The sequence below is a fragment of the Cebus imitator genome, unplaced genomic scaffold, assembly GCF_001604975.1.
Source record: "Cebus imitator isolate Cc_AM_T3 unplaced genomic scaffold, Cebus_imitator-1.0 Scaffold775, whole genome shotgun sequence".
In the NCBI taxonomy this organism is placed as follows: Eukaryota; Metazoa; Chordata; class Mammalia; order Primates; family Cebidae; genus Cebus; species Cebus imitator.
The window spans coordinates 281185-296093 of record NW_016108090.1 but is presented as its reverse complement, the minus strand read 5'-3'; the positions used below and the strand labels follow the sequence as shown (position 1 = coordinate 296093).

The 14909-nt window shown below is 47.3% G+C and overlaps 1 protein-coding gene across 1 annotated transcript in view; it reads right to left on the bottom strand.

The window, feature by feature from the left end:
* LOC119469695 (zinc finger protein 430-like) overlaps nucleotides 1–14909 on the bottom strand; it is a 59030-nt gene that overhangs the window by 38796 nt on the left and 5325 nt on the right. The window contains 2 exon segments of the mRNA XM_037735301.1: nucleotides 11969–12084; nucleotides 12700–12771. Coding sequence (XP_037591229.1) covers nucleotides 11969–12084; nucleotides 12700–12771 — 188 coding nt within the window.

Genomic DNA, 14909 nt, shown 5'->3' with positions numbered 1-14909 from the left:
ATTACAGGCTTGAGCCACCGTGCCCGGCCCACATAATTTCTTTAGTGGTGGTTTCTGAGATTTTGGTGCACCCAGCAACTGAGCAGTGTACACTGTACCCAATGTGTAGTCTTTTAACCCTCACTCCTCTCCTACTCTTCCCCTCGAGTCCCTGGAGTTTATTATATAGTTCTTATTATTTTGAATCCCCATAGCTTAGCTCCCACTTGTTAGTGACAGCTTACCATATTTGGTTTTATATTACTGAGTTACTTCACTTAGAATAATGGTCTTTGGCCAGACGCAGTGGCTCATGCCTGTAATCCCAGCACTTTGGGAGGCTGAGGCAGGTGGATCACAATGTCAGGAGTTCGAGACCAGCCTGGCCAAGATGGTGAAACCCTGTCTCTGCTAAAAATACAAAAATTAGCTGGACATAGTGGTGGGCACCTGTAATCCCAGCTACTTGGGAGGCTGAGGCAGGAGAATCACTTGAACCTGAGAGGTGGAGGTTGGAGGTTTCAGTGAGCCAAGATCGCAGCACTGCACTTCAGCCTGGGTGATAGAGTAAGACTCCGTCTCAAAATAAATAATGGTCTTGAACTTTATCCAAGTTGCTGTGAATGTCATTATTCAATTTTTTGTTTTATGGCTGAGTATTTTTCATGGTATATATATGTACCACATTTTCTTTATCCACTTGATGGTTGATGGACATTTAGGCTGGTTCGATATTTTTGCAGTTGCAAATTGTGCTGCTGTAAACGTGTGTGTGCAAGTCTCTTTTTATACAATGACATTTTGTCTGTATGTAAATACCCAGGAGTGGGATTGCTGGATCAAATAGTAGTTATACTTTTTGTTCTTTAAAGAATCTCCTGGCTGTTTTTCATAGTGATTGTATTAGTTTACATTACCACCAACAGTGTAAAAATGCTGGTTTTGATTTGAAATTTTCTGATAATTAGTGATGTTGAGCATCATGTTTTCTTTTTTCTTTTATTCTTCAGTATATCTTTTTTTGTTTTTTTTTTGACAGAGTCTCACTCTGTTGCCCAGGCTGGAATTCAATAGTGCAATTTCGGCTCACTGCAACCTTCACCTCCTGGGTTCAAGCAATTCTCCTGCCTCAGCCTCCTGAGTAGCTGGGATTACAGGCACCTGCCACCCATGCCCGGCTAATTTTTTGTATTTTTAGTAGAGACAAGGTTTCACCATGTTCGTCAGGCTAGTCTTGAACTCCTGACCTCAAGTGATATGTGCTCCTCGGCCTCCCAAAGTACTGGGATTACAGGCAGGAGCCACAGTGCCTGACCAGTATTCACATTTGTTTAATTTTTATTTATTTATTTTGAGATAGAGTTTTGCTCTTGTTGCCCAGCCTGGAGTGCAATGATGCAATCTTGGCTCACTGCAACCTCACCTCCCAGGTTCAAGCAATTCTCCTGCCTCAGCCTCCCGAGTAGCTGGGATTACAGGCATGCGCCACTACACCTGACCAATTTTGAAACAAATAACTTTGAAAGGAACAAAAGTCACAGAAGTGATTTACGCTGGTATTGCTTGAACCCACAAGGTGAAGGTTGCAGTGAGCTGAGACTGCACCACTGCACTCCAGCCTGGGTGGCAGAGCGAGACTCTGCCTCAGGAAAAAAAAAAAAAAAAAGTGATTCTCACTGTTTTTGACTGACATGTATATTCTCACTTTAGGAGGAAGTGCATCTAATTTCAGACTTGGTTAATAGAAAATGCCATGAACTAGCAGCAAGTCCATATCCAGAACTACTCACTGCAGAGGATTTTGTCTCCTGGCTAGTGCCATAAAATTGTCTTTCACGGGCTCCTCTAAAACTTCTATAATCGTGGTAGATTTCAGTGAAGTGGAGCCCCCCCAGCCTGCCCACCCCTTGGATCCAGCCAGCAGTGGCATCCATGTTGATCATGATGAGGTAGGGTGTGCCGCCAGTGCCCACCTTCCTGCTGTTCACCTCCACATGCTAAGTCACGGCACACCTTGCAGCGTAACTCCACCTCACTGCCCAGCAGCACTGTCTGGCTGGCCAGCTGCCATGCCTGCAGAATGGGCCAGTAAGGACAGCAATATGCAGGGGCACACAAAAACTGTAAGGATCGTCTGCTGCCTGACCCTGCCTGCAGCTCTCACCCAGCATGTCCAGTGGGTACACCTTCAGGATGCTGCCTGATATGGCACCCAAATCTCATGTTAAATTACAATCCCCAGGCTTTGGAGGAGGAGCCTGGTGGGCAGTGATTGAATCATGGGGTCGGACTTCCGCTGTTCTCATGATAGTGAGTGAGCTCTCAAGAGATCTGGTTGTTTAAAAGTGTGTGGCACCGTCCTCTTTGCTCTCTTCCTTCTGCTCCAACCAGGTAGTACGTGCAGACTTCCTCTTTACTTTTTGCCACAGTGTGAAGTTCCCTAAGCCTCCCAAGTCATGGATCCTGTACAGCCTACAGATCTGTGAGTCAATTTAAGCTCTTTTCTTAATAAACTGCCCAGTCTCAGCAGTTTTTTTTTGTTTGTTTTGTTTTGTTTTTGAGACGAAGTCTTGCCCTGTCACCCAGGCTGGGGTGCAGTGGCACAATCTTGGCTCACTGCAACTTCTGCCTCCCCAGTTCAAGTGATTCTCCTGCCTCAGTCTCCCAAGTAGCTGGGATTACAGGCATGTGCCACCACGCTCAGCTAATTTTTGTATTTTTAGTAGAGACAGGGTTTCACCATGTTTGTCAGGCTGGTCTTGAACTCCTGATCTCATGATCCATCTGCCTCAGTCTCCCAAAGTTCTGGGATTACAGGCATGAGCCACCACACCCGGCTAATCTCAGGTAGTTCTTTATAGGAGTGTGAGAATGGAGTTTATTCTCTACCCTCCATCACCAGGCTCCACAGCTGGTGCCCCAACTGTGGGTGGATGCTCAGCTAAGTGGACTGAATCACAGGCCCTGTTTTGCAGAGCCCCCTACCCTAGACCCACCTGCATCTTCTCCCAGGTCCAAAGGTCATGCCCCCACCACCAGGCCAACCTTGATGCCCTGATGTGACACTCTTTGTGGACCTCCTTGTGGCTCTCTAGCCAGGAAATGGAGAGAGTTGGATTGCTGGTGGTCAGAGTGGAAGTGAATGGGCTGGATGGCCGGCATGGCCAGCAGCTTCTTGTCCATCCACTGGGGCCGAGTCCAGTAGGGGGACCCTGGCACATGAAGGCCACTACAGAAATGGAAAACAGAGGCTATTCTGACCTGACCCCCTTCAAAGGCTCCTTCTGTCTAACTCCAGCCTCAATTTCCCCTTCTATGGAGAGAGACTGTTGGCCTTTTGAGGATTCCTGCCTGGGCTGGACAACGCTCCCAGGAGCATCACCACAGTGTCCACAAACTCCCGGGCATTATCAGGGCTGGGCTGTGTGTCTCCTACCCTCTCTGTCTGCTTCCTCCAAGCTGCTGCTCCTGCTGAGAGGCCCCAGGGGCTCCATCCTGGCTTGAGGGACTTTAGGGAATGAGGGCATCCTCCCGGGGAGCCCCCACCTTCCCAAGAAGGCACACTGGGACAGGTCCAGCAGCAGCATGGTCCAGAATGCAGCAGGTACCCCAGCCGGGTGGAGGAGCCAGGACATGCCTTGGGAGCAGTTTACCAGGAGGGGGAACTCAGATGCCCACAGTGACAAGACTAGAAGGCAGCTGGGTGGTGTCTGCCCATTAGAAAATGAGATCCTAGGCCACCCACTGCCATGTTCCAGGGTCTGGTGGCACCTAATAAGGATGAGGTTCTAGAGGCCTTGCCTCCCCTTCCCATCTGGGTGCCCAGGACTGCTGCCAGCCCCTCCCTCACAGCCTAAGTGGTTTTCCTTTTTCCTGGAGGCTGCGGTGGGAGCTGTCTTCCTGCTTCCTGTGAGGATTCATGGGGAAGCTAGGCCAGCATCTGTCAGGAGAAAGGCAAAAGGGACCCAGGATAGAGTAGGGAGAGAGGCCCTCCTCGTGGTGACCTGGCTGCCATTCACCGGCAGAGACATACCCATCTCTCAAAGGACACAGAGGAGGCACAGGTGGAAGCTGTGCAGACAGAAGTTGGGAAGAGGCACCTCCCAGAGCTCCGAGCTGCCCTCCCAGGGTGAGTGGTGGCCCCCAGGGTGATGGAAAGCCCAGTAGGCTGTGGCAGAGGCTGTTTTCCAGAACAGAGACCACAGTGACGATGCTGCCCACTGCCAGATAGTGCCTTCTCACAGCCCAAGCACACAGGAGGCAGAAACACCAATCACCTCCCTAGGACAACCAGGTGTGCAGAGGCAAGCAGGGACTAGGGAGAAAACCAGAGTGTGTGGTCAAGGGCAGGGGCCGAGGGTTCAGCTGAGCTGGAAAATTCGGAGATCCTCTTTCAGAATCTGCTTCTCTCCTGGGATCTGGGAAGGAACGATGCCAGCCGTGACTGAAGCCTCCACCAGTGCAAAGTGAGGAGCAGGTTAGGGCTCTGCATTAGGCTGAGAGCTGACCTTTGAGAGACTCATGACCTGTCCATTACGTGCAGGCAGAGGCCAGGGACCCCAACTTCAAGCAGAGGTTGGTAGCAGATTCCCTGCCTCCTGCAATCCATCCCAAGGCCCACAGGGTCTCTGGGGAGACACAATAGGGACTGAGTTGAGGGAGTCAGGCAGGGGGTTGCCAGGTGAAGAATAGTGTGTGACAGGGCATGACTGGGCACTAACAGTGCAGGGTCTGGCTCTTCCTAGGGCGGTGGCAGCAGGGCACAGGCCAGCTGAACCCCCTGATGCTCCACCCAGCTGTCAGGCACAACTGGCCAATAATCCCCCAGGCAGCCCCAGTATGGGTTCTTTCTTGATCAAGAAAAGAGAGGACCGACCTCCACCCCACAGACACTTGTCCTCATATACATCACACAACAAGACTTGCTGTGCCCAAGGCCAGGGAAAGAAAGGTAATATCTCTCTACCTCACAGAATCCTTTTTTTTTTTTGAGGCAGAGTCTTGCCCTGTCACCCAGGCTGGAGTGCAATGGTGCGATCTCAGCTCACTGCAGCCTCTGCCTCTCGGGTTCAGGCGATTCTCCTGCCTCAGCCTCCTGAGTAGCTGGGATTACAGACGTGCGCCATCACACCTAGCTGATTTTTGTATTTTTTTATGTTTCACCATTTTGCTAGGGCTGATCTCAAACTCCTGACCTTGTGATCCACCTGCCTTGGACTCCCAAAATGTAGGGATTACAGGCATGGGCCACTGTTTTTTGCCAGAAACCCCACCATTACCCACACAAGATGCTGATGTAAACCAGGGTGCCACAAGCCAAGAACATGCTACTGCTACAGCCCAAAGGCTTCTCAATCTTGTGGGGGCCTTGCTGAGCCTGGGGATCATTTTCCAGTCACACAGCCTTTGTGATTTTGTCACTCACTGGCCCTGTGCCTCAGTTTCTCCCACCATGGCACAAGATAAAATTCCCTTCCTGAAGGGCAGGGGACCCAGACAGGCTACCACATCCCATTAAATGGCTGCAGCATGTGAAAGTGAGTTTGGGAGACCCTCACTGCCCTGGGTCTCCTGCCCTAGGGCTGATGTCCATCAGGCTATGCCAGGCCAGCCTGCTGGGGAAACCTTGTTCCCAATTCCAGGTCACTACAGTTAAGGACCCCCCAACACATCGTGGGAGTCATGGAGGTAGGATGGAGGGGGAGAAAGTCTTCATCATAAGGGCCTTAGGTTGATCCCCAGAGGACAAGAATGAAATTCAGACTGCTGTCTGAAGCTGACCACCCAAAAGGGTTTGGATTTTGGGGTAAATTGAGGCCCTGCTGTCAGCAAACAAAACCATTTTTGTTTTGGACTCTACAGCTGGCTTGGGTAGGAAACTTGTTACCAGAGCTATGTGCTTTAATTGAGCCAAAAGAGAGGGGACGCCCGGAATAGACTCTAAAGCCAAAGGTGAGGGTTCTGCCGTCCTGTCTCCCCAACTCACTCCCCAATAGTAGACATTGGGCAGCAGTTGCTTAACAAAGTCAGGAAAGAAAAAAGTCCAGAGACCAGGCAGGTTGATAAACACTTAGCAGGAGTACCTGGCCTAATGATCCAAATGGCTCTGCCGTGTTCATGGTCTTGGACAGGTGAGGAAACTGAGGTTCAAGGAGGAAAGCAAGAGTCTGGCCAGAAAACTGGCAGCCTGGAGCCCTACGGATGCCGGCAGACATCGTCCTCCAACCCCCTGCAATCCCCAACCACATCTCAGAGCCTCCACCACTCCACCAACCGGGGGCTCCACTCAGGTTATTCACCCTTAAATCAGTCAGGGGTCCGCTGCACCACCTGCCCCAATCCTTCTCACTCACAAGTCCAGGGCCTCCCATGGTTGTGAGGCTGGGTGGGGATGGGGGTGTCAGCACCCCCCTTGCCCAGGCTGGGTCCTTGGCAGCCTCCTCCAGGCCACCCCTCTCTGGTTGGCAGCTAGGAGTCTGGCAGCGCGTGTGCAGGGCAAATGGCACCTGGAGCCCTTGGCGATTTGGCAGGGGATTGTCAGGGCCACACCTCGAAAACTGAGGCGACTTTGCAAGGTGGGCCTGGAGCTCTTGTCTCCTTTCCTGGTCTCAGGGTTCCTTCTAGAAGACTTTCCTTGTCTTGCAAGACCCTGACTGCCGGCAGCCCCACACTTCTGAGACATCTGACCCTTATGTCTAGCTGGCATTGGGTGTGCCCACCCGGCTTGAGAGTAGGGTAGGGGCAGTGTTGGCACTAGTGTCACCACGTCATGCTGGCCACTTTGGGCAGGGGCTGAGTTTCAGTTGAACCCTCTCCCTTGAAATTCCAGCCTCTGGCTTTGGCAAATCTGGCTAGGACTTGGGGCCTAGAGGCAGAGTCTGTGGATGCCATGGGCCAGGCTCCCCTCCCACGCTTTGGTGGTGGCCCTGCGGCTCCAGGAGCCACACACACGGCTGTGCCCGTCAAGCAGTGACCTTCTGGAGCAGTGGCAGCAGAACCCGGAACTCACCTGGCAGTGCCACTCACACACAGCCTCTTCCCCACCCAGGCGTGTCCAGTTCCCCTGGCCCCTCCTCAGTGGCTGCTGGCTCCTTCCCCCCCTACTGCCCCCTTCCTCCCCCACACAACCCGCGCTGCTCCTCGCTCAGGGGCTCCAAGGTGGTGCCGCCACCATGGCCATGGCCAGGTGGAGTGCAAAGGCAGGCCGGGCATCCTTAGTAGGGGCGGGTGTCCTGGGTCCTCAGGCTCCCCGCAGGCAGGCGACCCCCATGTCCACTCGGGCACCGGCAGGAGAGCGCCCACCCCCCTCCCAAAAAAATCTGTGGCCGGGTTCCGGCTCCCCGAATTCTGCCAGCCCCACCATACTAAGGACCCCTAGGCAGCCTGGTTCCTCTTCCTCCCCGCCGCGGTCCCTCCTACGTGGCCGCAGAGACTCTCTGGGCAGCAGGGACCAACTTCCCAGAGTGGGAACCAGCGCTACCCCGGCAAGGGCCACCACAAGTCCCAGCCTATGGGATACCCAGACCCCTCCGCATCGCCCAGTCCCTCAAATTGGGACCCTCGGTGCGGACATGCGACCCATTGGACCCTGCCCAGACCACCTGGGCCCGGCCCTCTTAGGCTCCAGACATGGTCTTCCTGGCAGGTTGGGGGACGGGGTGTATATGTACATTGGGACCATTAGGCAAAAGTTGCTTTTCATTCCCCAAAGGTAATGACTCCTTTGAAGTGTTTTTTGTTTTTTCTTATTTACTTAAAATAGGTACAGACTAATTATTTAGAGGTACACATGATCCTGTTAACTTTTGTCAGTCCTTTTGTTTTTAAAGAGAATTTAAAATTCTACCTGAAGCCAGTCAAGTAACTTCAGAAAAAATTTAATGAGAAAAGTGTTTTTCAGGAAGAACTGATTATCTCTGGCTAATTTGCTTTCCTCTTCTTAGACTTTTTAAGTAAGTTATTTTGTTAAACCTTGATTTCAGTAAAAATTAATAGTCGGTGGAGCAATGTAAAACAGTCTGGCACAGGGATATAGAATCTGAAATGTTCTGACATGTCAAATCAAAGCTATGCCTGAAAAATCTGTGTCACAGCTATTATGTTATTTTTCAATGCTGTTCTTTGCCCTGGAAGGAAGTCATGCATTTCTCATAATCCTAGCAGCTCAGAGAGCTGGCTAAAGCACCCTTTGAAGATTACATTTTATTTATTTATTTAGAGACAAAATCTCTGTCACCCAGGCTGCAGTGCAGTGGTGCAATCTCAGCTCACTGCAAGCTACATCTCCTGGGTTCAAGCAACTCTCCTGCCTCAGCCTCCTGAGTAGCTGGGACCACAGGCACCTGCCACCATGTCCAACTAATTTTTGTGTTTTTAGTGGAGACAGGGTTTCACCATATTGGTCAGGCTGGTCTCACACTCCTGACCTCAGGTGATCCGCCTGCCTCGGCCTCCCAAAGTGCCTAGCCCCAGTCATTCCTCTCATGGGAAACATAGGATGTATACACCCAAAGTTCTACCAACCTCTCCTCAGCCACAGCTTACATATTCCTCCCATACTCTTGGGTGGCAGGAGGTCTTCCTTCTAGACCTGAAGTCCACCCAGTTTATAGTTGGCCCTGAGCTCTGAAACCCTGATCAGAATCTAAGAGGATGCATCCATACATAGAAGAGGTCATGAGGGCCTCACGTTCTGTGAAAATGACCTTTTGATGTCTATTTGGAGTATCTCAGTCCCTGAACAGAATTGAGGCCCAGAGGATATTGCTGCTTTAGTCACTGAATTATGCCAAAGTTCTAGGAAAGTGACCGGACAAAGTAGGTATTTAATACATATATGTGTGCTGAATATATGAACTCCAACCAAAACATTCCTAGATAGCTGAATTGGTGTGGAAACTCTCTTTCAGTGTCCTGATCTATCTATATCAAGGACAAAGACCAGCTACAAAAAAAAAAAATCAAACCTCCTTTACAAAATACAAAAATAGATTTTATTTTTACATGCTTTCAATACAAAAAGTAAAGATGGTGGCAAAGTATTTAATTATTGTTTATACCTTAGTGCAGGGGTCCCCACCTTTCAGGTTGTGAACCAGTACTGGTCCATGGCCTGTTAGAAACCTGGCTGCACAGATTCTCATAGAAGCTAAAACTCCATTGTGAACTGCCCATTCAATGGAACTAGGTTGCACAGTGTTTATAACAATCTTGGTCCATGAAAAAATTGTCTTCTATGAAACCAGTCTCTGGTTCCAAAAAGTTTAAAGACTGCTGCCTTAGTAAACATCAGAGAACTTATATTACAGAAACTCTGTACATGCAATGAATGTGGAAAGAATTTTCTCCAAATTACACACCTAAAAACTAGTGTTCATTAAATAAAGGTTTAGAGATTTAATACATTGGAGGAAGTAATAAAAAACATCAATTCTGCCAGACATGATGGCTCATGCCTATAATCCCAGCACTTTAGGAGGCCAAGGCAGACAGATCACCTGAGGCCAGGTGAAGTTGCTGCCACTTCTGCACTGGCACCCAAGATTGGCTCCCTGGGTCTGTCTTCAAAAAATGTTGGTGATAACATTGCCAAGGCAACGGATGATCGGAAGGGCCTGAAGATTTTAGTAAAACTGACTGTTCAGAACAAACAAGCCCAGATTTAGGTGGTGCATTCTGCCTCTGCCCTGATCATCAAAGTCCTCAAGGAAACACCAAGAGACATAAAAAACAGAAAAACATTAAACATTGCTCGACAGATGAAGAACCGATCTTTAGCCGGGTAACTTTCTGGAACCATTAAAGAGATTCTGGGGACTGCCCAGTCTGTGGGCTATAATACTGATGGCTGCCACATTCATGACATCATAGATGACATCAACAGTGGTGCTGTGGAATGACCAGCTAGTTAAGAAGCACAAAGGAAAATATTTCAATAAAGGGTCATTTGACAACTGGAAAAAAAAATACACACACACACACACACACACACACACACACACACACACACACATACACATAATATATACACAAATATATCAGTATCTCCAAAAGCAATAGAAGAGCAGTAAGATCATGCAGTGGCTTATGAGCAAGAATGAACGAGGCCGGGCGCGGTAGCTCAGGCCTGTAATCCCAGCACTTTGGGACGCTGAGGCAGGCGGATTACCTGAGGTCAGGAGTTCAAGAGCAGCCTGACCAACATGGTAAAACCCTGTCTCTAAACAAAACAAAACAAAACAAAAAAAAAAGAGTGAACATTGGCTCTCACTGTAAAATTAAAGACATCACTAAAGAAAACGGAGACTCCTTAGAAGATTCAGGAGTATAAGACAAAAGATGTTCCTACTTGTAAATAGGAAAAAATAAGGTGGGCATGGTGGCTCACACCTATAATCCCAGCACTTTGGGAGGCCAAGGCTGGTGGATCACAAGGTCAAGAGATCGAGACCATCCTGGTCAACATGGTGAAACCATGTCTCTACTAAAAATACAAAAAATTAGCTGGGCATGGCGGTGCACACCTGTAGTCCCAGCTACTCGGGAGGCTGCGGCAGGAGAATTGCTTGAACCCAGGAGGCGGAGGTTGCGGTGAGCCAAGATCCCACCATTGCACTCCAGCCTGGGTAACAAGAGCGAAACTCTGTCTCAAAAAAAAAAAAAAAAAAAAAAAAAAAAAAAAAAAAAAAAAAAAAAAAAAAAAAAAAAAAAAAAAAAAGAAAGAAAGGAAAAACAAACAAACAAACAAAACCAGGCTTCTCAAAAATTGTTGGAGCAGAGCTTCTAAAAGTACATTTTAAGTCTTGACTTTCTCCTTGACCTTTGATGGTCCTCTTGCATATGTCATCTCCTTCATTCACTCTCACCCTCTGGGAGTCTGGTTACTGTGTTATGTCTCATGTCTCTTCACACTGCAGGGCTATTTCTTTTCCTCCAGACAAGTGAGCTGATCTGGCTTGGAGATAGTGACAGCTGTTTTTTTTTTTTTTTTTTTTTTTTCTATTTGGAGTTTAGTTCTTGTTGCCCCACCCGGAGTGCAATGGCACGATCTCGGCTCACTACAACCTATTCCTCCTGGATTCAAGTGATTCTCCTGCCTCAGCCTCCTGAGTAGCTGGGATTATAGGCATATGCCACCACGTCCAGCTAATTTTGTATTTTTAGTAGAGATGGGGTTCCTCCATGTTGGTCAGGCTGGTCTCGAACTCCTGACCTCAGGTGATCCGCCTGCTTCAGGCTGGAGTGCAGTGGCGTGATCTTGGCTCACTGCAACCTCTGCCTCCCAGGTTCAAGTGATTCTCTTATCTCCACCTCCTGAGTAGCTGGGATTATAGGCATATGCCACCACGTCCAGCTAATTTTGTATTTTTAGTAGAGATGGGGTTTCTCCATGTTGGTCAGGCTGGTCTCGAACTCCTGACCTCAGGTGATCCGCCTGCTTCAGCCTCCCAAAGTGCTGGGATTACAGGTGTGAGCCACCATGCCCGGCATGACAGCTGTTTTATTAGAAAAAAAAAATGACATAACTATTGCTGGGGATTCTCCAATTACAAGCCTTGTACTGTGCTCAGTGAAAAAAATAAAGAAGATTCTAGAAAATTATCCCAAATAGTTTTCTAACAGAACCTTTAGAATATTTAAGTATTTTAAATCCATGGGTTCTTAGTCTCACTATCCAATACTGCTGAATCAAAAGTAAGTGGTGAACATGAATATTAAAACGTGAGCAATAATATTTTATGCCACTGAATTTCTAGATTTACCACCAATCTAGAGTAAAGGATACAGATCAGCTCAAGAAAAAGAAGATTTATGTCAAGATAAAACATCCTGAAGGTTTTTTTCTACACCAGCAAATTTCTAATTCTATCTTGGAAAAAGGAACTGAAATTAATTCATGCAAAACAAAATCTCCCAAGAAACATTCTACACAGAAAGGAAATGAAACCCTGAGGTAGTATTAGAAATTATGTATTAAAGTTATTCCTACCCAGAAAGGCCAGGTTTCAGTAGTTCTCTAACATCACATCTCCATAAAAATTCTGCTGAGCAGGGTTCAGGAATTGCCACTCCTCCAGAGATAATTCTATGGCTACATCCCTGAATGTTTAATGTCAAAAGAAAAAAAAAAAAAACCCACATATTTTCCAAGGGGCTGAGTTCTTTTTTTTTTTTTTTGGGACAGAGTTTCGCTCTTGTTACCCAGGCTGGAGTGCAATGGCGCGATCTCGGCTCACCGCAACCTCCGCCTCCTGGGTTCAAGCAATTCTCCTGCCTCAGCCTTCTGAGTACCTGGGATTACAGGCACACGTCACCATGTCCAGCTAATTTTTTGTATTTTTAGTAGAGACGGGGTTTCACCGTGTTGACCAGGATGGTCTCGATCTCTTGATCTCGTGATCCACCCGCCTCGGCCTCCCAAAGTGCTGGGATTACAGGCTTGAGCCACCGCGCCCGGCGGGGCTGAGTTCTTAATTTGACTACAGGTGAAGTAAGTTAAGAGAACTAATTCTGACTTATTTGGGTGACTGGAAATATCTAACACAATAACATTTAACACAGTAATATTCTCTAAAACATTCCATAACTTTAAGAAAAAAGGATGCATGCCAGCAATTTCTGCTTCTGTAAAGGAAATATAGGCCACACTGACTTGCCCTTACCAAACTCAAGAGAGCAGCCCCTGTGACCTTTTTCTGTAAAACAAAAGGGTGAACTCACCTCTCACTAAAGTATCTGGAAGCCCTCATACTAGATCCTGGACTCACCTCACCATAGAAGTATGTGAGGCGCCTAATTAAAAACAGGGATGTTTCCACCCAGAACAATAGACAGAATCTGTAGGGAGGGCCCAGGTGATGGCATTGCTTTGAATTGGTCATGTGATCCTACGAGAAGACTGGGTGAGAATCACATAGCTGAGCACTGCGTCTCAAGCCTCAGTGTGCATATAAATTATTTGCTATTCCAGGCCTCACTGTGAGTAACAATGTGCTACAGGTTTGGAAAGGGTCTATAAATTAGCTTCTGTTAACAGGTCCGCTGTCAATGCTGATGTTGCTCCCCATAGACCCATTTAGCAGCAGTCAGCTTGAGAAAGCAGACACAGGACACAAAGTCCCTTACCCAAAAACCCTTATCCCGACAAAAATACTTTTTATCTAAAGAAAGAGTGAATATTTCACTTTCCAAAGTGAAATCCAAAGAAAGAGTTCATCAATCACCGTTGTGAAACATGACATTCTCCGTATGCCCTTTCAATATTACAGAGGCTGGAGATGGTGACATCTGAGTAAGACTGCATTTGGAAAACAAACTGTACACATGCATTAATGCAATGTTTGTGGAGAATGTTCTGTGTGCTCAGGAGTATGTCACAGAGCACTGTGCTGGGAACTTCATATCATGTATGTTAATTTTCTCAACTCACTAAGAGATGGGTACTAAGTGTCTCATAATTCCCTAGATTTAAATGCAGAGACCAGCATTTCTATTTCTTCTTCTGTTTCCCTACCATGGATTTTAAATAGAAAATATATAGAAAAATAGCTCAATATAAACAGATGGGAGAGATATAGAAAGGAAGTGTTAAGGGCAGTTCAGAGGGATTTTTAATTTTTGTGTTTGTATTTATTTTTTTGAGACTTGTGAAGAAACTACTAAAACTGCAGAGATGGAGAGCAGGTTGCTGGATGGAATGTCTCTAGAAACATTGGTTTCAACTAAAAAGAATAAATTTAAGGCTCCAAAGTATATATTTTTTCCCATTTGTCTGCTTTTGGGTTTCAAGAAATTGTGAGCATCAGTTCTAGAGAGAAGCAGCAACCCTAAACTCTGATGTCCTCTAAGCAGTACTGTGAGAGATTCCAGTGCAGAGTCAGACCTGGACAAGGTTCTGCAGAGGGTGAATCTGGGCAGTGTTGGGACAGACAGCGGATCCTAAGCTTCTGATCTCTATGCTGTTGAGTATTTTTAGTTCTGTTTTTCCTAAGCCTGCCCAAGAGAAATTTGATTCCCAAATTTTGTGATTTTTATTTTATTTTTTTTTTGAGGCTGGAATGCAGTGGCAAAATTTTGGCTCACAGCAACCTCTGCCTCCCACGTTTAAGTGATTCTCCTGCCTCAGCCTCCTGAGAGGCTGGGATTACAGGTGCATGACACCACACCCAGCTAATTTTTGCATTTTTAGTAGAGACGGGGTTTCACAATGTTGGCCAGGGTGGTCTCGATCTCTTAACCATGTGATCTACCCACCTCAGCCTCCCAAAGTGTTGAGATTAGAGGCGTGAGCCACCATGCCAGCTGATTTTGTGTAATTTTAATCTATTTAAGCCACTTCCATATATCTAACATACAATAACAAGATATTTAAGCAGATCTCTTATGTTTTACTAGAGCAATTATATTATAAGCTAAATATTCATTCTTAGTAAGGTAAAAGCAATACAAATAATAATAATAACTTATTTTCTACCCATGAATAGCTTTTTAGGAGTGGCATAAAACTCAACAATAAAAGGGAAGTGACCCAAATGAAGCTTAATGCTTCTGTGTACTTCCCATCTTTACACTGACCATGTGATGCTAAATTCAAACATTTATTAATGTGCTCTAAACCGAAAATTCTGAATAGTAGGGACCATGACTGCGTCATCTGTTTTCCTAATGGTCACATGAAAGAGAATGAATTGGCCGGGCGCGGTGGCTCAAGCCTGTAATCCCAGCACTTTGGGAGGCCGAGGCGGGTGGATCACGAGGTCGAGAGAACGAGACCATCCTGGTCAACAAGGTGAAACCCCGTCTCTACTAAAAATACAAATATTAGCTGGGCATGATGGTGCATGCCTGTAGTCCCAGCTACTCGGGAGGCTGAGGCAGGAGAATTGCTTGAACCCAGGAGGCAGAGGTTGCGGTGAGCCGAGATGGTGCCA